The following is an 18,355-nucleotide window of genomic DNA, read 5'->3' on the forward strand; positions in this document are numbered from 1 at the left end:
GGGGGGGGGGTGGGGGGGGGGGGGGGTGGGGGGGGGGGGGGGTGGGGGGGGGGGGGGGTGGGGGGGGGGGGGGGTGGGGGGGGGGGGGGGTGGGGGGGGGGGGGGGTGGGGGGGGGGGGGGGTGGGGGGGGGGGGGGGTGGGGGGGGGGGGGGGTGGGGGGGGGGGGGGGTGGGGGGGGGGGGGGGTGGGGGGGGGGGGGGGTGGGGGGGGGGGGGGGTGGGGGGGGGGGGGGGTGGGGGGGGGGGGGGGTGGGGGGGGGGGGGGGTGGGGGGGGGGGGGGGTGGGGGGGGGGGGGGGTGGGGGGGGGGGGGGGTGGGGGGGGGGGGGGGTGGGGGGGGGGGGGGGTGGGGGGGGGGGGGGGTGGGGGGGGGGGGGGGTGGGGGGGGGGGGGGGTGGGGGGGGGGGGGGGTGGGGGGGGGGGGGGGTGGGGGGGGGGGGGGGTGGGGGGGGGGGGGGGTGGGGGGGGGGGGGGGTGGGGGGGGGGGGGGGTGGGGGGGGGGGGGGGTGGGGGGGGGGGGGGGTGGGGGGGGGGGGGGGTGGGGGGGGGGGGGGGTGGGGGGGGGGGGGGGTGGGGGGGGGGGGGGGTGGGGGGGGGGGGGGGTGGGGGGGGGGGGGGGTGGGGGGGGGGGGGGGTGGGGGGGGGGGGGGGTGGGGGGGGGGGGGGGTGGGGGGGGGGGGGGGTGGGGGGGGGGGGGGGTGGGGGGGGGGGGGGGTGGGGGGGGGGGGGGGTGGGGGGGGGGGGGGGTGGGGGGGGGGGGGGGTGGGGGGGGGGGGGGGTGGGGGGGGGGGGGGGTGGGGGGGGGGGGGGGTGGGGGGGGGGGGGGGTGGGGGGGGGGGGGGGTGGGGGGGGGGGGGGGTGGGGGGGGGGGGGGGTGGGGGGGGGGGGGGGTGGGGGGGGGGGGGGGTGGGGGGGGGGGGGGGTGGGGGGGGGGGGGGGTGGGGGGGGGGGGGGGTGGGGGGGGGGGGGGGTGGGGGGGGGGGGGGGTGGGGGGGGGGGGGGGTGGGGGGGGGGGGGGGTGGGGGGGGGGGGGGGTGGGGGGGGGGGGGGGTGGGGGGGGGGGGGGGTGGGGGGGGGGGGGGGTGGGGGGGGGGGGGGGTGGGGGGGGGGGGGGGTGGGGGGGGGGGGGGGTGGGGGGGGGGGGGGGTGGGGGGGGGGGGGGGTGGGGGGGGGGGGGGGTGGGGGGGGGGGGGGGTGGGGGGGGGGGGGGGTGGGGGGGGGGGGGACCCTTCAAGGTCAGGAGCTCCCATTCGTCCCCTCAGACACTAATGAACAACTTTTTGCCAAAGAGTGTACATTCCCCAATGCCAAAACATTCCTCACTGTCACTTGTTGTTGTGCTGATCCAAAGCCATTAGTAAGTCTGCAAACATAACTTACAACATTAACTAGGCTGTCAATAAAAAGTATTTTAGTCAAATTGTCAGCCCCTGCTGAACAGGCAGCGAGAATAATGGGCCATTAATTTCACTGAACACGGAAGGTCAAAAGGAAAATATCTATCAGTCATTCCAAGTTACTTTGGCAGTGACAGAATAAATATATTCTGAGATGAATATCTGCTAATGAATGAGTTTATGGCAAATTATTCACACTAAAGAGTCTCCTTTCTCTTCACAGGATGCAGGAGACCCAGACGTGGCGCATCCATTTGGTATTTTTTCCAACAAAAACAAAAACCTTGATAATATTCCCAGATCCTCTACATATTGATACCATTCAGCAAAAGCAGATAAAAATTGTTTACACATTGAAAATTAAACCATGGGTTTATCCACAGAATCCTTAATCGTAAGTGACTTACCTTTTGACATTCTTTCGCTTGAATAGAGATTTTAATATCACCGTTATAGAGTGTGTGACGCTATGAAGCCGACAGAAAGATAGAAAACACATCTGAAAGAATTCAGATGCCAGAAATATCATTTATCATTATCCTGACAAGGCTCTTCAAAGGCTCGAGTCTGACAGTACAATGTGAAATTAATTTGTGATAGTCTAACTTTTTCGAAACACTTCGATGCCCAGTGTCATAATTCAAAAGGATATCATTGTGCCATGCTGAATTGATTTTTCTGTTAGTTGTTTTCGTAATGGGATTTTTAAAAAATTATAGAAGTTCATTAATCGGGAAGATTATCTGCTACAGCCTTTACTGGAATAAGTGAAAACTATTGGCTAGTTTGTGCCCCTAAATCAGAGACCGATGCAACAAGTTTCATGCACCCACAGAGGACTTCGAGTTCATAGTTTTCAAACCCATTCTCTATACTTTTTCTCATGGGAGTGGCTGGGGTGAAGAGAAAACATTTGGCCCCTGTTGCTCTTGTGGTGGTTTTGGCGCATGGGTATTGATCTGGAAGGGCCAAGGGAAGGGAGCTAGGGAGCTATCCCTTTCCCTTGGGAGTGGCTGACAGGGGCAAGGGGCAACCGCCCTGCCGAACAGGGCGTCTGGGGAACACCTCTTGCCAGGACCATCCGCCCCGCAGAGTCCCACAGTGGAGCAAAGCTCCTGTACGAGGCATCCGCCCGTGGGAGCTTCGCCATGATGCATACCTGATCAGATCAAGACCCATGCTAGGCCTACACACTTCTGCTCGATCAATAAAGATGGCTATGGCCAATTGATTTACCCCAGCAAAAGAGTGGCGCAATTATTGGATAAGGACTTCGCCTAAGGGGTTCCACCCTCAGACGGCAACAGAGAGGCAGGAAAGTTATGTTCTGCTGTTGCAAATTAATCTGGATCCCACCTGAACAGATAATGGCCCTTTCCACACAGATAATTCAAAATGTTTAGGGGCAGGAAAGAAAACATTTACTTCAAGGAGTTCTGCATTCTTTTCTCCGCAAAATGTTTCATTTGCAGCCTCAAAACATTATTTGCAGTGGCTGCATGCTGACGGTTTACTTCTCCGCCAGGGCAAGTGCTATTAAGAGGGTATTTCCACCAGTGGAAGCCTGTGCTGCTTCTACTGATGGATTCAGCCCCCCAACCCCGGATAGGGCTGTGAGTAGGCCAGAAACTGAACACGAGTCAGCAGTGTGATGCGGCAGCTGAGAAAGCCAATTCAATTCTGGGCTGCATCCATAGGAATATAGTGTCTAGATTGAGGGACATAATAGTACCACTGTTCGGCATTAGTCAGGCCTCACCTGGAATAGTGTCCAGTTCTGGGACACAATTCAAGAACACTGACAGGCTGGAACAGGTCCAGAGGAGAGCAACCAGAATGGTAAAAGGTACAAGGTCTGGATTCCATGCCCTAAGAGGAGAGACTTTGGGAACTGGGTGTGTTTAGTTTGGAGGAGAGAAGGTTAAGGGGTGACATGATACCTATGTTTAAATGTTTGAATATTGACAATGGGGCAAGGTTGTTTTGTTTTCTGCTGTTCCAGAGACTACGACAAGGACTGATGGATTCAAGGTGCAGGAAAAGAGATTCCACTTATTAGGCAGAACTTGGAGTGTGGTGGAGTCTCCATATTTGGAGGTTTTTTAAACAGAGTTTGGATGGCCATCTGTCAGGAGCAGTGGTGGGATCCAAAATTTTTAGTAAAAGGTTCCCATGGTGGTGGGATTCAAATTGTGGCGTAGTGCCAATGGGGCTGGGCAGGACACAAGGGGGTGTGGCGGGGCATTCTGAGGGCGGGGCATTCCTGGGCGGGGCTGTGGCAAGGACGCAGCCACTGCACCGGTCCTTGGGCAGGAAACAAATGCACGCAGGCGCAGGGTGCCACACACGCCGGTGCACCTCCTGCTAGACTGCTTCAAGTTCTGCGCACTACTGCTGAGAGGAGGGGCGTAACTAAGGCAAAAATCACGTGGGAAAATCACCAATTAGTAACCCCCTCTCGGCACACACAAATAATTAGTAACCTACTCTCAGGAACCTGTGAGAACTTGCTGGATCCCACCTCTGGTCAGGAGTGCTTTAATTGTGTATTGTTGCATTGCAGGGGGTTGGACTTGTGGTCTCTTCCTATTCTATGATTCTAATGCCTGATCATTTGTGTTACTGATGCTGTTCTGCCCAAGTTGTAAACACAACATCCCCAACATGGCAAATTTTCCTTTCTTCCAGTTTCAACCAAATAATGAAACAATCTGGGGGGGGGGGGGATCTTGGAGGTTTTTAAAATTCCATCAATACCTGCTGAGAACGTGAAGTTGCATTATTTAGAATAATGTTTCATAGGCATAATTAAGCAGTGACTGCAAATGTCAGTATCAATCACAGGGCCATTAGTATCTGCATTTTCTTTATTAGACTTTGAATTTCTGCGTAGTAGTCAAGAATACCAGAAAGTGCATGTTAAACCACTGTTCTAATTAGCACCTGAAAAATTATGCAAATAAACTCACTCTCAGGAATTGAGATTGAGTGCTGAAAAGATTGGGTAGGCGTTTTGTGTTTGGGGATGAAAAAAAAGACAATTGGTAGGATTCTCGCCCCAAAAATGAAATGGATCATTTAGTAGTTCCTGTCAAGCTGGATCTTGTCACCATTTTGAAAGCCCTGTTTCTAATTACTTTTTGGATGAAGCATTTATTCAATGTCTAAACTCATCGAAACTAACTGGAACGGGTAGTGACCAAATTACAGGATTCAGCTGTTATTTTTCTCTATGTCCTGCAGCGTTCCCAGTTTAACTGAGAGGTTATCTAACTGTTGTTCTGGGCTGTGTGCGGAGCTGAAAGGAGGACAGAGCAAGTGCAAAGTTAGATATGAGCAGTGGTGGGATTCAGCAGGTTCCCACCGGCAGAACCGGTTGTTAAAATGGTGCTTGTAAACAACCAGTTGTTAAATTATTTGAATCCCACCTCCGGAACCGGTTGTTAAATTATTTGAATCCCAACACTGGATATGAAGCAGAAGAAGCAGAAGAAGCAGAAGAAGCAGAAGCAGAAGCAGAAGCAGAAGAAGAAGAAGAGGAGGAGGAGGAGGAGGAGGAGGAGGAGTTTGTACTTATAACCCCCCTTTCTCTCCTGCAGGAGACTCAAAGGGGCTTACAATCTCCTTGCCCTTCCCCCCTCACAACAAACACCCTGTGAGGTAGGTGGGGCTGAGAGAGCTCCGAGAAGCTGTGACTAGCCCAAGGTCACCCAGCTGGTGTGTGTGGGAGTGTACAGGCTAATCTGAATTCCCCAGATAAGCCTCCACAACTCAGGTGGCAGAGCTGGGAATCAAACCCTCCAGATTAGATACACAAGCTCTTAACCTCCTACGCCACTGCTATGAGGTTATCAGTCAGGGTACTGAAGTGGGGGCACGTTGAGGGGAGTGGTTCCATTGAGATCTTGGCGGAGGTGTGGCCTCACGCATGACAGGAGAGATCATGCCTTGATTTCTTTTTCTGGCGTTCACCTTTTTTCCTTTTTGGCAGCTGAACAGGAAAACAAAATTCTGGCCTGTTAAATAGATTCCTTCGAAATACGTATTTTAAACCATGTTTGTATTAAATGTATTTGGTATGCATACATGCAATTCCACTAATGGAGGAGGAATGATTTTGTTCTCTTCCTCCTCTTCGCAGTGGCCACCCAGCCTGCATGCCTGTCCACCCGTGTGGGTCCTGCCACTCAAGGAATAATATTTCCAGGACTGAAAGGGGGAGAAGGGAAACAAGGAATTTGGTGTTCCACATGCGACTTGTTGGATGCAAGCCATAATATCTACTGCTGATTTGTCAGCACACAAACAACACTGAAAAGCACATACATTTCATAGGGAAAACTGAGTGCAAGGGAGCCAGAAAATAAAGAAACACTGGACTGATTCACCCGAAAAAGAACTTACATGGCAATGGAGATTTGAGGGTCAGAAGATCAGGGATGAGAAATTCAAAAGCATTCCAAGAATAAGACTCCCACACTTATCTCTGCCTCCTCGTTGTCTAAGGCCAATTCTCCACTTAAAAAAAACACTGAGGCAAAAAGCTCTCCTTTGAATCATCGCTTTTGAGCGCGAAGTCTTACTCCCCACCGCAGGAACGTGCCTCCTGTCTTCTTTTTTAAAAACCCTTTTCTGTCCCCGTTTTTGCAGCAGGGCGCAAAGGCAGAGGGAGGGAAGGGAGCATTTGGGGGCAGCCTCCAAAGCTTCCATCTTGAAACCGGCAGTCACACCCCTGGGCTTCCCCCCTCCCCCGCACAGAGCGGGGGGTGTTCAAAAAGGTGCTGTTCCATCCAGGAACAGAAATGCCTCACGCTGAGAGGGAAGGAGAGCGGCAGATTTGGGGTTGCTGTGCTGTCGCCACTGGCACAGTGGGGAGTGCAGCGGGACCCCACGTTACTTGCCGCGAGTAGCACGCAACAAAAGGTAAGTGGGGAAACAACCTACAGGAAAGCTATGGAAATCTTTTCCACGGCTGGCCTGCCCACACAGAAGCCAGAATCCAAAGAGGTAGCTATTTTTGCCTTCCTCAGAAAGTGTTAGGCTCATGCTGCTCACATTGTGTTTCTCTCCTTTGCCATAGCGGCAAAACAAAATTCAGGCATTTTTTCAGCTCACTTGGTGATACGACGTGTGTGATGGAAGTCTTTGGTTCAATGGGGCAAAATGAAGAATCGCATTCAGCTCTCTCAAGCCATTTAACCTTCCTAATTTAACCAATTCCAGCCAGCATTCCACACACACACCCTATTCCAACAGCATTATTCTTCCTATTTCTCTCATTCTATAAATTCTTCCACATATTAACAGAAGAAAGGGAAAAGAGTGGAGATGGGAAGAAAAATAATCTCTGAGCGCTGGGCCTTGTTCTTCAAATGAAAAACGCCTTAAAAATCAGTGCCTCAAAAATGGCTGGAATGTTCCTGTTGCTGTAACTATTTATTGCTTACAACGGCAATGTAAGAAAAGGAAACAACAGGAAAGGGGGGAAATACCTGAAGTTGTATTTTAGCATCTTTGCTGACACTTTTTGTTCGCCATCTTCTCGTGACACGCTTGTCTTTCTTTGAAATATCTACACAGTTAGCCTACGTTACAAAACAGTTAAAAGCAACAAAGCGTTGTGTTAAAGCCTGCATACAGACAATAAGAAAAAGTTAGTAACAAGAATTTTAGTAACGTCTTCAACAAACGAAAGAGCGGGCTAAAAATGTTAGCCCCTGTTCCACAAGCAAAGCGAACACTGTGCCCATTTCAGACAATCTGAGAAGCGAACGAAGACCACAATCCTAAAGCTATGTATCTACGCATTTTCCAACTAACATTTATGTACCTAATTGACAGCCCTCTCCCACACTAATGTGCTGTTGAGACCATTGTTGTAAGACTTGCATCGTGCGCCACCGTTTTCTGAGGTAACACTGCAGAATTGCTAGAGACAGTTCTCTCACCATCTGTGTTGTGACTTTTCAGCTGTGGAATTCCCTTCCCACAACTGTTCATTTGCTGACCATCGAACATATACAATCATCCATAGGCTTTCCACCTTTTCCCTCCTGTGCAGCCCACTGAATTCCCGGAAATTTTGGTCATGGGGGTCAATGGACCCTCACAAGCAACATCTTGGCCGAAGTGGGGGTCTATAGTAGGAACGGGCAGTAGCTGTTAATGGGTTCCCCTCTCCTGAAATTGGAAATGCCATTTCATCACAGGAACTCTGCAGCTGGATATATGCCAGTGTAGTTTTAAGTTATCGGTCCCAGGTTAAAATCCATTTACTTAAGCCATTCTTATTCTGTTTTCTGAAGAGTTTGCCAAGGAATTTTCCCTCTGTTCTCTCTGCTGTTTTGAGTTAATTTAGCCTATGGCATATTGATTATCTGTTTTTACAACCATTCTGCTTCTATTTTTTTGCTTCAAGACGGTTTCTATTGCCAGTTATTACACTATCAGTTTTTTTTATCTTCAGCTTCTTCTTAAAATGATATATTTTGCTATTCTATTGATTCCTGGTTTTTAAGAGCACTCTGCTGCTATTTTTGCATTAAAGTTTTTTTTTATTATGGTTTCATCTTATTATGTTTTTTTAACATCCTATATTGCTTATCCCTCCTGCTTTATGGTGAATGCTATTTTATGCTCTATTTTGAAACATTTAAAACTGTGATTATGCTAACTGTAGTTCAGTCATTTCAATACTTATTTTTGTATTTTTAAGTCAATGTTGTGAGCCAAGCCCAGGGTGGGGCTCTGATTCAGTGGCAGAGCATCTGCTTGGGATGTAGAATATGGTCCCCGGTTCAATTTATGGCAAATCCAGTTAAAATGACCAGATAGTAGGAGACTTCAATAATCCTCTGCCTGAGACCCTGGAAAGCGGCTGCCAGTCGAGTAGACAACGCTGATTGGGATGGACTGCACAGTATGAGTCTAAAATCTGCAGGTCTGTCTGAGAAGCTGTTTACATTTCAGAGTGGGGAATAAAAACCCTAGGAAGAGGGGAAGCAACCTGATTGGATGCGCTAACCTGCACTCTGATTGGTGTAACAACTGGATGACTCAGAGAGGGAGGAGGATATCTCTCTAACAAGAAAAACTGGAGTATGCTTTTGGATTCGGATTCCTTTGTGTGAACATCTAACTGCCTTAACTGTGTGAAACATATCTTCTCTAAGGACCTTTCCCCACTTACCTTAAGCCCCGCGCTACTCTCCTCAAGTAGAGCGGGGTCCCGGGGCACTCCCCATGACAGGGGTGGCGACAGTGCAGCCGCCCCGAAGATGCCGCTGTCGCGCCCCCTCAGCACGCGGCATCCTTGGCGCTGGAGAAAACGGTGCCTTTTGATGGCCCTGCGCAGAGCACGGGGTCGTGGGGACGCCCGGGCGCGCACCAGGGATGCCGGGCACTGAGAGCAGCGCGCAGCATAGGGGGCGTCAGGGTGAGTGGGGAAACGGCCAAAGGTTGTATTTCAGTCATCTGACAGTGACAGCTTGAGTTATGAGAGCAAAAATTATACCCAGATAAGAGAAATGATGGTTGTTTATTGTGGGGCTGAAGTGGAGGTGGAAGACCAGAGTCTTTCCACAGGGTGCCACATATATAAACCAGACAGGGAAAGATCTTCTGAGGAATAAGAGGGGGCATTCCTGGGGTGAAGCCAACCTTGGTCCGTTTCCACTGCCTTTTTAGCCCCCTTACGCAGGTGGAGCCGGTCTTGGGGATATGCTATGATTTTCACAGCATATCTCCACTTTCCTCTATGGAGACTTTTTGGGGGGGGGGGATTATTTTAACTTTTTGGGCTTCCCACACCACAGGAAAGCCTTTTGGAGGGGGCAGGGCAGTGCCAGAGTCATGCTCTCCCCATCCTGCCCAATAGCTCTGGACTGGGTTGTCAGTATTATTTGGTGCCTTGAGAATGGGATTTGCCAAAAGTAAAATAACGGGCTCCTTTTACCTGCTGGGGGCTGAGTTATAGTGCTTTTAAATCACCACATGCTACCTTCTGAAGCTGCTCAGTTCTTGGAAAAGGCGAGAAATCTGACTAGCCTGGTCAGAGAATGGATAGCCTGCCTCAGACAGTCAGGAAGGCGAGGGCTAGCCTGCCTCAGACAGTTCGGAAGGTGAGGGCTAGTCTGCCTCAGACAGTCCGGAAGGTGAGGGCTAGCCTGCCTCAGACAGTTCGGAAGGTGAGGGCTAGTCTGCCTCAGACAGTCCGGAAGGTGAGGGCTAGTCTGCCTCAGACAGTCCGGAAGGCGAGGGCTAGCCTGCCTCAGACATTCAGGAAGGTGAGGGTTAGCCTGCCTCAGACAGTCAGGAAGGCGAGGGCTAGCCTGCCTCAGACAGTTCGGAAGGTGAGGGCTAGCCTGCCTCAGACAGTTCGGAAGGGGAGGGCTAGCCTGCCTCAGACAGTCAGGAAGGCGAGGGCTAGCCTGCCTCAGACAGTTCGGAAGGTGAGGGCTAGCCTGCCTCAGACAGTTCGGAAGGGGAGGGCTAGCCTGCCTCAGACAGTCAGGAAGGCGAGGGCTAGCCTGCCTCAGACAGTTCCAGGCAGGGCTAGCCTGCACCTCCAGAGGCAGTGCTCGAAGAAGGTGAGGGGTTAGCCTGCCTCAGACAGTCAGGAAAGAAGCGAGGGCTAGGCCTGCCTCAGACAGTCAGGGAAGGGCTGAGGGCTAGGCCTGCCTCAGACAGTTCGGAAGGTGAGGGCTAGCCTGCCTCAGAACCAGTTGGGAAGGGAGTGGGCTAGCCTGCCTCAGACAGTTCGGAAGGGGAGGGCTAGCCTGCCTCAGACAGTTCGGAAGGGGAGGGCTAGCCTGCCTCAGACAGTCAGGAAGGCGAGGGCTAGCCTGCCTCAGACAGTTCGGAAGGTGAGGGCTAGCCTGCCTCAGACAGTTCGGAAGGTGAGGGTTAGCCTGCCTCAGACAGTTCGGAAGGCGAGGGCTAGCCTGCCTCAGACAGTCAGGAAGGCGAGGGCTAGCCTGCCTCAGACAGTTCGGAAGGTGAGGGCTAGCCTGCCTCAGACAGTTCGGAAGGGGAGGGCTAGCCTGCCTCAGACAGTTCGGAAGGTGAGGGCTAGCCTGCCTCAGACAGTTCGGAAGGCGAGGGCTAGCCTGCCTCAGACAGTCCGGAAGGTGAGGGCTAGCCTGCCTCAGAAAGTTCGGAAGGGGAGGGCTAGCCTGCCTCAGACATTCAGGAAGGTGAGGGCTAGCCTGTCTCAGACAGTCAGGAAGGCGAAGGCTAGCCTGCCTCAGACAGTTCGGAAGGTGAGGGCTAGCCTGCCTCAGACAGTTCGGAAGGAGAGGGCTAGCCTGCCTCAGACAGTCAGAAGGCGAGGGCTAGCCTGCCTCAGACAGTCAGGAAGGTGAGGGCTAGCCTGCCTCAGACAGTCCGGAAGGTGAGGGCTAGCCTGCCTCAGACAGTCAGGAAGGCGAGGGCTAGCCTGCCTCAGACAGTTCGGAAGGGGAGGGCTAGCCTGCCTCAGACAGTTCGGAAGGTGAGGGCTAGCCTGCCTCAGACAGTTCGAGGAAGGTAGAGGGCTAGCCTGCCCCAGACAGTGGTCCAGGAAAGGAGAGGGGCTAGCCTGCCCTCCCAGACAGTCCAGGAAGGACAGGAGCCAGCCCTCCGGCCTCAGACAGTCAGGAAGGTGAGGGCTAGCCTGCCTCAGACAGTCCGGAAGGTGAGGGCTAGCCTGCCTCAGACAGTCAGGAAGGCGAGGGCTAGCCTGCCTCAGACAGTTCGGAAGGGGAGGGCTAGCCTTCCTCAGACAGTTCGGAAGGCGAGGGCTAGCCTGCCTCAGACAGTTCGGAAGGCGAGGGTTAGCCTGCCTCAGACAGTTCGGAAGGCGAGGGCTAGCCTGCCTCAGACAGTTCGGAAGGTGGGGGGGTCCATCGCATTGATCGTGACAGAAGAACAATTACATTGTGACTTTGCCCAGGTTGGCAATACATGGGTCTGACTCAGTATAAGGCCGCTCCATGTGGTCTCTGTTAAGAAATATAAAGTGACCCACAAATATTTCAAGTAAACAAATAAAGACAAATGTCAATAAAGCAAGATTTCAACCCTCCTTCCATACGGCAGTCTAATTTACTAACAAAAAGCTGAATGTGACATATTTGACACAAACTATGCAAATTAAATAACTGTGCAAATCTGAAAAAAAACACAACTTTTATATTAATAGTCACCACTGAACTTGAACAGACCCCCAGGTTATTATTCCGCACATTTTAAACTTGATAATAGTATGCTTCTCCACAAAAAAAAGATCACTGGCATCCTTTGGAAATTATATCAAATGCTTCAAATAAAGAACATATTGGACTGACTCTGTGGCTCCGTTCCACTAAAAGTGGCACCTTCTTCTGTTGCAAAAAGCCCTCCTTGCACTAGGGCAGGGGTCGGGAACCTTTTAGACTCAAAGAGCCATTTGGGCCCATTTTCCCCGGAAAAGAAAATTCATGGAGCCGCACCCTGGGGGGGGGGGGATTCCACTTCCTTCTCTCCCCCCCCCTCTGTGGGGGGGCGGACGGAGGCGCGGAGGCCGCTTTTTTCTCTGGGGGGGAGGCAGCGGAGGCTGTTGTTTCGACTCTGCTGCTTCTGTTGCTGCTTCAGCTGGTTTCACTTTCACCACTGTTGCGGCTCCTTCCCCCTCCCTTCTTTTTTGACCTTTGCTCAAAAAAAAAATCACCCGCGTTGCCAACTCCAGGGCGGAGCTGTTTCGGGGAGTTTTGGGCGCATGGCTGGTGCTGGCGTTTTTCTTTTGGGAGGGGCGGCGGTGGCTCGAGGAGGCCACTTTCTTCTCTTCCCTGGGAGGCAGCTTTTTTCTCTTCCCCCCCTGCGTGGGGCGGTGTGGCAGCGGAGGCAGCTTTCTTCTCTCTCCCCTGAGGGCGGCAGCACGGAGGCCGCTTTTTTCTCTTGGGGGGGGCGGTGGCGCGGAGCCGCTTTCTTCTCTGGGGGGGGGGGCGTAGGCGCGGAGGCCGCTTTCTGTCTTGCTGGAGGCGGCGTGGGCGGCGGCGGCGGCGGCGGCGGGGAGGCCGCTTTCTTCTCTCCCCCCCCCGTCGGGACGGCGGCACGGCGGCAGTCTCTGCGCGGGGGAAGGGGGCGGAATCCCACGCTGCCCAGGAAGGGGCGTGGAGCCGCACCACAGGCTCTAAAGAGCCGTTTGCGGCTCGCGAGCCGCAGGTTCCCGACCCCTGCACTAGGGGAAAGAGTCACTTTTAGTGGAATGGATCTCCAAGATCCAACTTTATATATATACACACACACGCTTACACAATCATTTTCAGAGTTTTGAAAACATATTTTACCTGTATATCTGTGAAGTTTGGGGCTGACTGAGTTCTCTGCAGTATTTCTAAGTTTTGAAGAATTTTACTGAGTTCCACAAGGTTTGACTGGCAGTGCGTGAGATCTAATACACATACAAAAATGTACATTAGTTACCCTAACTAAGATCTTCTTTGCCAAGGTATCTCATGCCACAGAGGAGAGTACTTTCCCCTGTAAATGTAGAATCACAGGCACACCGCCTGATGTAGAAAATAAACAACTTTTTGCAACAGTTCCCATAGGCGCCCATAAGCCAGTGCACACTAGCTCCATATATTCAGAAGGATCAGAGAAAGAACCTTTTTCATTGCGGTTCCTCAAATTTGGGGCCCCCACACAATAACAGTCACCCAGGCACTTTGTTTATCTTGTTTTTAGGTATCAAGTAAAAAACTTTGATTCTGAGGGTAACTGGCTTATTATTGACTCTAATTTTACTAACTTGTGGGATATTTTCAAAATGTTTTTTATTCTGCTTGCAGTTGTCTATCTACCAACTACCCAGGGGTACCATGGCAATGCTACCCCCCCCCCCCTTCACTTTTGTGGTGTCTCCTGCCGGCGCCAGCAAGGACATGGAGCTGGCTCGGGGCAGGGCCTGCCACAAGGTCAGCAGCCACTTCCTGCCCCTCCCCCAGTTCTTCCCTTCACCCTGGAAGGGGAAGGTGGGGGGTGGTGCAAGCAGGGGCACTGGGAGGGGAAGGTGGGGGGGATGGCAGGGGTACCATGAGATATGAAGAGTGAGGTCAAGGGTACCGTGACATTGAAAAGGTTGGTAAACACTGCCTTAGACATTAAGAACATAAGAACATAAGAACTAGCCTGCTGGATCAGACCAGAGTCCATCTAGTCCAGCATTCTGCTACTCGCAGTGGCCCACCAGGTCCTTTGGGAGCTCATATGCAGGAGGTGAAAGCAATGGCCTTCTGCTGCTGCTGCTCCTGAGCACCTGGTCTGCTAAGGCATTTGCAATCTGAGATCAAGGAGGATCAAGATTGGTAGCCATAGATTGACTTCTCCTCCATAAATCACATTATCTAGCTAAAAGCTTTCATGGGGCATATGTGTTTTAACAAATAAATAATTTATTCTCCATGGATCAGGAGGGCCAGTGAAGACTCCAGTGAGATTCTGACCCCTTAATATAATTTCGTTTAAAACCAGAATTTGGGTTAAGACAATTCAGTGAGAAGTATCTGCCAGCTACTAGCTGAGGGCTAAAGACGACTTAAAGGTGAAAGGAAAATACTGACTGGGTCTCATGAAAGAACTTATCCAGTCTGACTAGTAGTCAGTGAAAATCTTCATCTTGGCAGCTTTGGAAACAATGCTTCCCATGACAAGTGAGGGAAGAAAAAATGGTAACTTTGAAATAAAGCTAAGAATTTTTTTTATTACAACCAACAAAGGTAACTTTGAAATGAAGCTACTAATTTTTTTTAGTGCAACAAACAAAATAAATTAACATCACAATGATTAAACACATATCCTCCCACAGAACCAAAAGGCTGTAATTTACATTCTACGTATTTCTCTGTTGCTGACTGGACAAGAAATATGGTTTCACAGCAGGAGAACTAATAATGGCTCAAAGGGGAAGCTGGACATAAAGCAACGGTGAGACTGACCTTCTGCACATCGGTCCATCTCCTCAGAGTTCTGCAGCCAAGCCACGACTTTACTTTGCCCAGTGGTGCATGTCTCAGGAAGGCTGCTACTGCAAGGGATGGATGGCTGCCATGGAAAGCTATGCTGTGGTACCTAAATAAAATACATTTAAGTAAACACTGTACTGAATGGGCAGAGGGTAGATTTGTCAATTGTTTTCTTTTTTAAAAAACCCCTAAATCATAGAAGGAAACAAACATTATCCCCTCTTGGAAACACAAATTTGTCACTCTAGTCTACTGGAAACCCCATAAATGATCTTTGGAAAGATGCGCCAAAATGAAAAAAACATTGCAGCCATATATCTTCCTCCTCTTTTAGTACTGCCTCTTTTGGAAATTCTTCACATGGCTAGAGGCGTCCATTTTGCAACTGAGAACAGTATTTGCTGTGGTTGATAATATCTGGCAAACTGTTCAACAAATGCATATATTTATTTATTTACTTTGATTATACCCGATTTTTTCCTCCCAACAGGGACCCAAAGCAGCTGACATTATTATCCTCTCCTCCATTTTACCCTCACAACAACCCCGGAAGACTGGTCCAAAATCACTCACCAAGCTTTTATGGCAGATTGGGGATTGGAACCTGGGCCTCCCAGAGCCCAGTCTGACTCTCTAACCCAGGGGTGGCCAACCTATGGTTCTCCAGATGTTCATGGACTACAATTCCCATCAACCCCTGCCAGGAGCTGATGGAAATTGTAGCCCATAAACATCTGGAGAACCATAGGCTGGCCACCCCTATTCTAACCACTGCACATACTGACTCTCATATAAATATACATATTTTGAGTAAGCTATAGGAATGGGAAGAGCCTAATCAAGTTATTTATCTTGAACAAGCAGACTTCAAAAAACAGCAAAACACCACAAATCCTCGCTGTCTTACTGCACAGTGTATCAAAGAGCCTAATAAACAACTGAATATGGCCTTTTGTGGATTTAGCAAGATAGGGATTCTCCCGTAAGGGGATGCCTTTGTACCTTTGTCTCCAATACAGCGACATTAGCAGCAGGTGAAGACTCAGTGGTTGATGCGGGAGGGAATATGTGGAAGCTGGCATCTCGTGGTGATCGTACAATCTCATTCTGCCGATACAGTCTATGGTGGCGCAGCTTTGATACCCAAGCATCGAATGAATCCTGGGATTTTACCTAGTCAGCGAAAATGCAGAGTTCATAATGGCATCTGACTTTCATCATGTAATTTGACTGTGGAAAGTAGGGAAGAAAACTGACGGACATGCTCCTTACTTTCAAGTGGTAGATGTGCTCTTCTGTATCCAGGTCTATCCGACGAGCTTTCTTTTTAATTGACATAACTGATAAACCAACATCTATGCTCCCGTGGACCTTCCCTTTCTGAGTCTGGAAAATAAATCATAGCAAACACCATGATCAGCCTAGAAAAATAAAACAATTGCAACGCTTCAGAACAGGTCTAATAGGAGTATATTATTTATTGGGCGACAGTTCAGTTTCATCAAAGAACATGTTAGCAAGAAAAGTCGGAGAAAGAGGGAGGCAGTTAGGAAAACTATCAAGCTCCTTTCACTGGGAGGGGTATAACGAAGCTAGTAATGCACGGTCCTTTTTTTTTTTTTTTTGCTCCTCAAGATTTAATAGTTGGAGATTGGTGAAAAAATATTAGATGGAATTTTGCAAAACTAAAGAAGATTTGAAAATCTAAGAATTAATTTAAAAATTGGTGAGCTAATGGCAGTTTGTTAACTGTTGTAAAGTAGCTCTTGTGGTCCCCAGGGAACCCCCCCCCCCAAATCTGCTCCAGGATTTTTTTTTAAAAAAAGCTTTATTTGTGCTGCTCTTCCTAGTTCATGTTTAACACCTGAGCTGCTTCCATATTAAGGATTTCCCATATTTTGCCTGTCTGGTGCTTTTTTTTAATGTTTCCGCATGACAAAGCAAAACAAAACGGGAATGGCAGAGAATCCAGAAGGTCATATGAGAGCATGGGGCAGATCTTCAATATATATTAGGTGTTAAAAGAAAACCATCATTAAAAATGGTGAGAAACTGATGACCCTGGAACGTTGGTTGCATCAGCAACCAGACTACCACGCAAAATCACTCTGGTGTGTAAGCAACTCTGGAAACATGCTAAGGGGAGGGGAGCATTTTGGGGGATCTTTCATTATTCAGAAGTAGCTGCCACTAAAGAAAAGACTGGCGATAAAAGAAATGTGCTATATATGCAAGTGAACAAGAACTGTGCATAGAAGAAGAAGAAGAAGAAGAAGAAGAAGAAGAAGAAGAAGAGGAGGAGGAGGAGGAGGAGGAGGAGGAGGAGGAGGAGTTTGGATTTATATCCCCCCTTTCTCTTCTATAGGAGACTCAAAGGAGCTGACAATCTCCTTGCCCTTCCCCCCTCACAACAAACACCCTGTGAGGTGGGTGGGGCTGAGAGAGCTCCGAAAAGCCGTGACTAGCCCAAGAAACTTGAACCGTCCTTTGACTTCTCTGTTGCAACTATTCTCACTGTTAAAAGGGGCAAGACACAAGTTCGCCTTAAAAGCAGTTTGTCTTTGCAGCAGTGAAAATAGTAAATAAAAATTATATGGAGACTCTGACAACATTTGCAGTTCATGCAACCCCCCCCCCCAACACACACAGAGATTCTTTGAACTATGGCCCATATAAATAAATTCAGAAAAGGCATCTCTTTCCTAATAAGAGCTTATAACACGGCTAACTCCAGGACATTTAAGTTGGCATCTGCCAGAAGCTTAACAATGGAATTTTCACTTTCAATACAACATGCACTAATCTTGCAGGAATGAGGAATTAAAATAATGTAACAAAACAGTCAATGACCAAACAAAACATTTTAATATATTCTATAACAAAACAAAACTTCCTCCTTCTGCAAAAAAAATCCTTGAGGCAAAAGTAAGTTATTATTTGCCTTGAAATATCATATTGATTAAGTTAAAAGAAACTGCAGCGCAGAGCTTATTCCAACTTTAGAGGGGGGAAAAACAGACAAAACAGAATGTGTGTAAAATACACAGTGGTGATAACAAAAACAATACATTTTCAGATTATGGGTCAGTATTTAATTATATTTTTTCCAGAGAATACAAGTGTGCATCACCTCTCCAGTATATATAATTTCCAAAAGGTTATCCTTTTTTTTTACAATTGAAGGCTACTTATATCAGTAATATTCATGATCAAATTAAATTACTAAGAATTAAGTAGATGTGATGTCCACTTGTATATTATATCCAGGACATATAACATGTGTCTAATATGATCACAAAAATCTACTGGGAGTCTATATAATCACTTGCATTAGTCATTCCACTGTTGGTCACTGGAAACATCAGGAGTGGACTTATTTGCACACAGGAATGGAGAGCTTCGATCCCAGAACACAAGAGATCCTAGAAATATTGTAGGTATGGTCAGGTATAGCCCTTGGCCGGCAAAAGCCACCTGCTGGGGAAATCCACAATCCTTTATAAGGCAGATTTTTATAGATTCCCACAGAGTGGTGCCAAAGTAACGCACCTGATCTCTAAAAGAGAGCAACATATCAGTAGCAATTGCTGGACTACAAAGGCCACCCAACTCTATCCATTCTTATGTGAATGATCCCACCAGTACAGAACTTAATCATGGTTAATGCTACCTGGGATTCACTGTTAACCACAGCATAAATCTGTAGTGTGAAGATGGTTGTAAGTCCTGGCTAAGAGTGATCCATGATTAACATTAATGATGGTTAAAGTGCTTTTGGAAAATGATAACAAGCATTACAAGCGTTTTAACTCTTGGCCCTTCCCAACATCTGGTGCAAAGAGAGAGTGAATCATTTTGCACCATTCATCTAAGAAGGTCTAGAAGGAGCAAGAGATATCTGTGCTGCTCTCTGTCTTCTCCAAAGCTTTGTATCAAACAAAATCAGTCCCTGATTTTCCCCAAAAATATCTGTTTA

The 18,355-nt window shown here is 49.4% G+C and overlaps 1 protein-coding gene across 6 annotated transcripts in view; it reads right to left on the reverse strand.

Annotated features, from left to right (window-relative positions):
* OSBPL6 (oxysterol binding protein like 6) overlaps positions 1-18,355 on the reverse strand; it is a 141,946-nt gene that overhangs the window by 41,106 nt on the left and 82,485 nt on the right. For 4 of the 6 annotated variants that reach the window (XM_048485411.1, XM_048485413.1, XM_048485409.1 and 1 more), the window contains 5 exons: positions 15,652-15,765; positions 15,382-15,552; positions 14,353-14,485; positions 12,703-12,806; positions 6,889-6,981 (listed from right to left, as the gene is read on the reverse strand). In XM_048485411.1, the coding sequence (XP_048341368.1) occupies positions 6,889-6,981; positions 12,703-12,806; positions 14,353-14,485; positions 15,382-15,552; positions 15,652-15,765 (615 nt within the window). The remainder of the gene's footprint in view (positions 1-6,888; positions 6,982-12,702; positions 12,807-14,352; positions 14,486-15,381; positions 15,553-15,651; positions 15,766-18,355) is intronic. The other 2 variants (XM_048485414.1, XM_048485412.1) reach the window with 1 other exon arrangement.

The sequence above is a fragment of the Sphaerodactylus townsendi genome, linkage group LG02, assembly GCF_021028975.2.
Source record: "Sphaerodactylus townsendi isolate TG3544 linkage group LG02, MPM_Stown_v2.3, whole genome shotgun sequence".
Classification (NCBI taxonomy): Eukaryota; Metazoa; Chordata; class Lepidosauria; order Squamata; family Sphaerodactylidae; genus Sphaerodactylus; species Sphaerodactylus townsendi.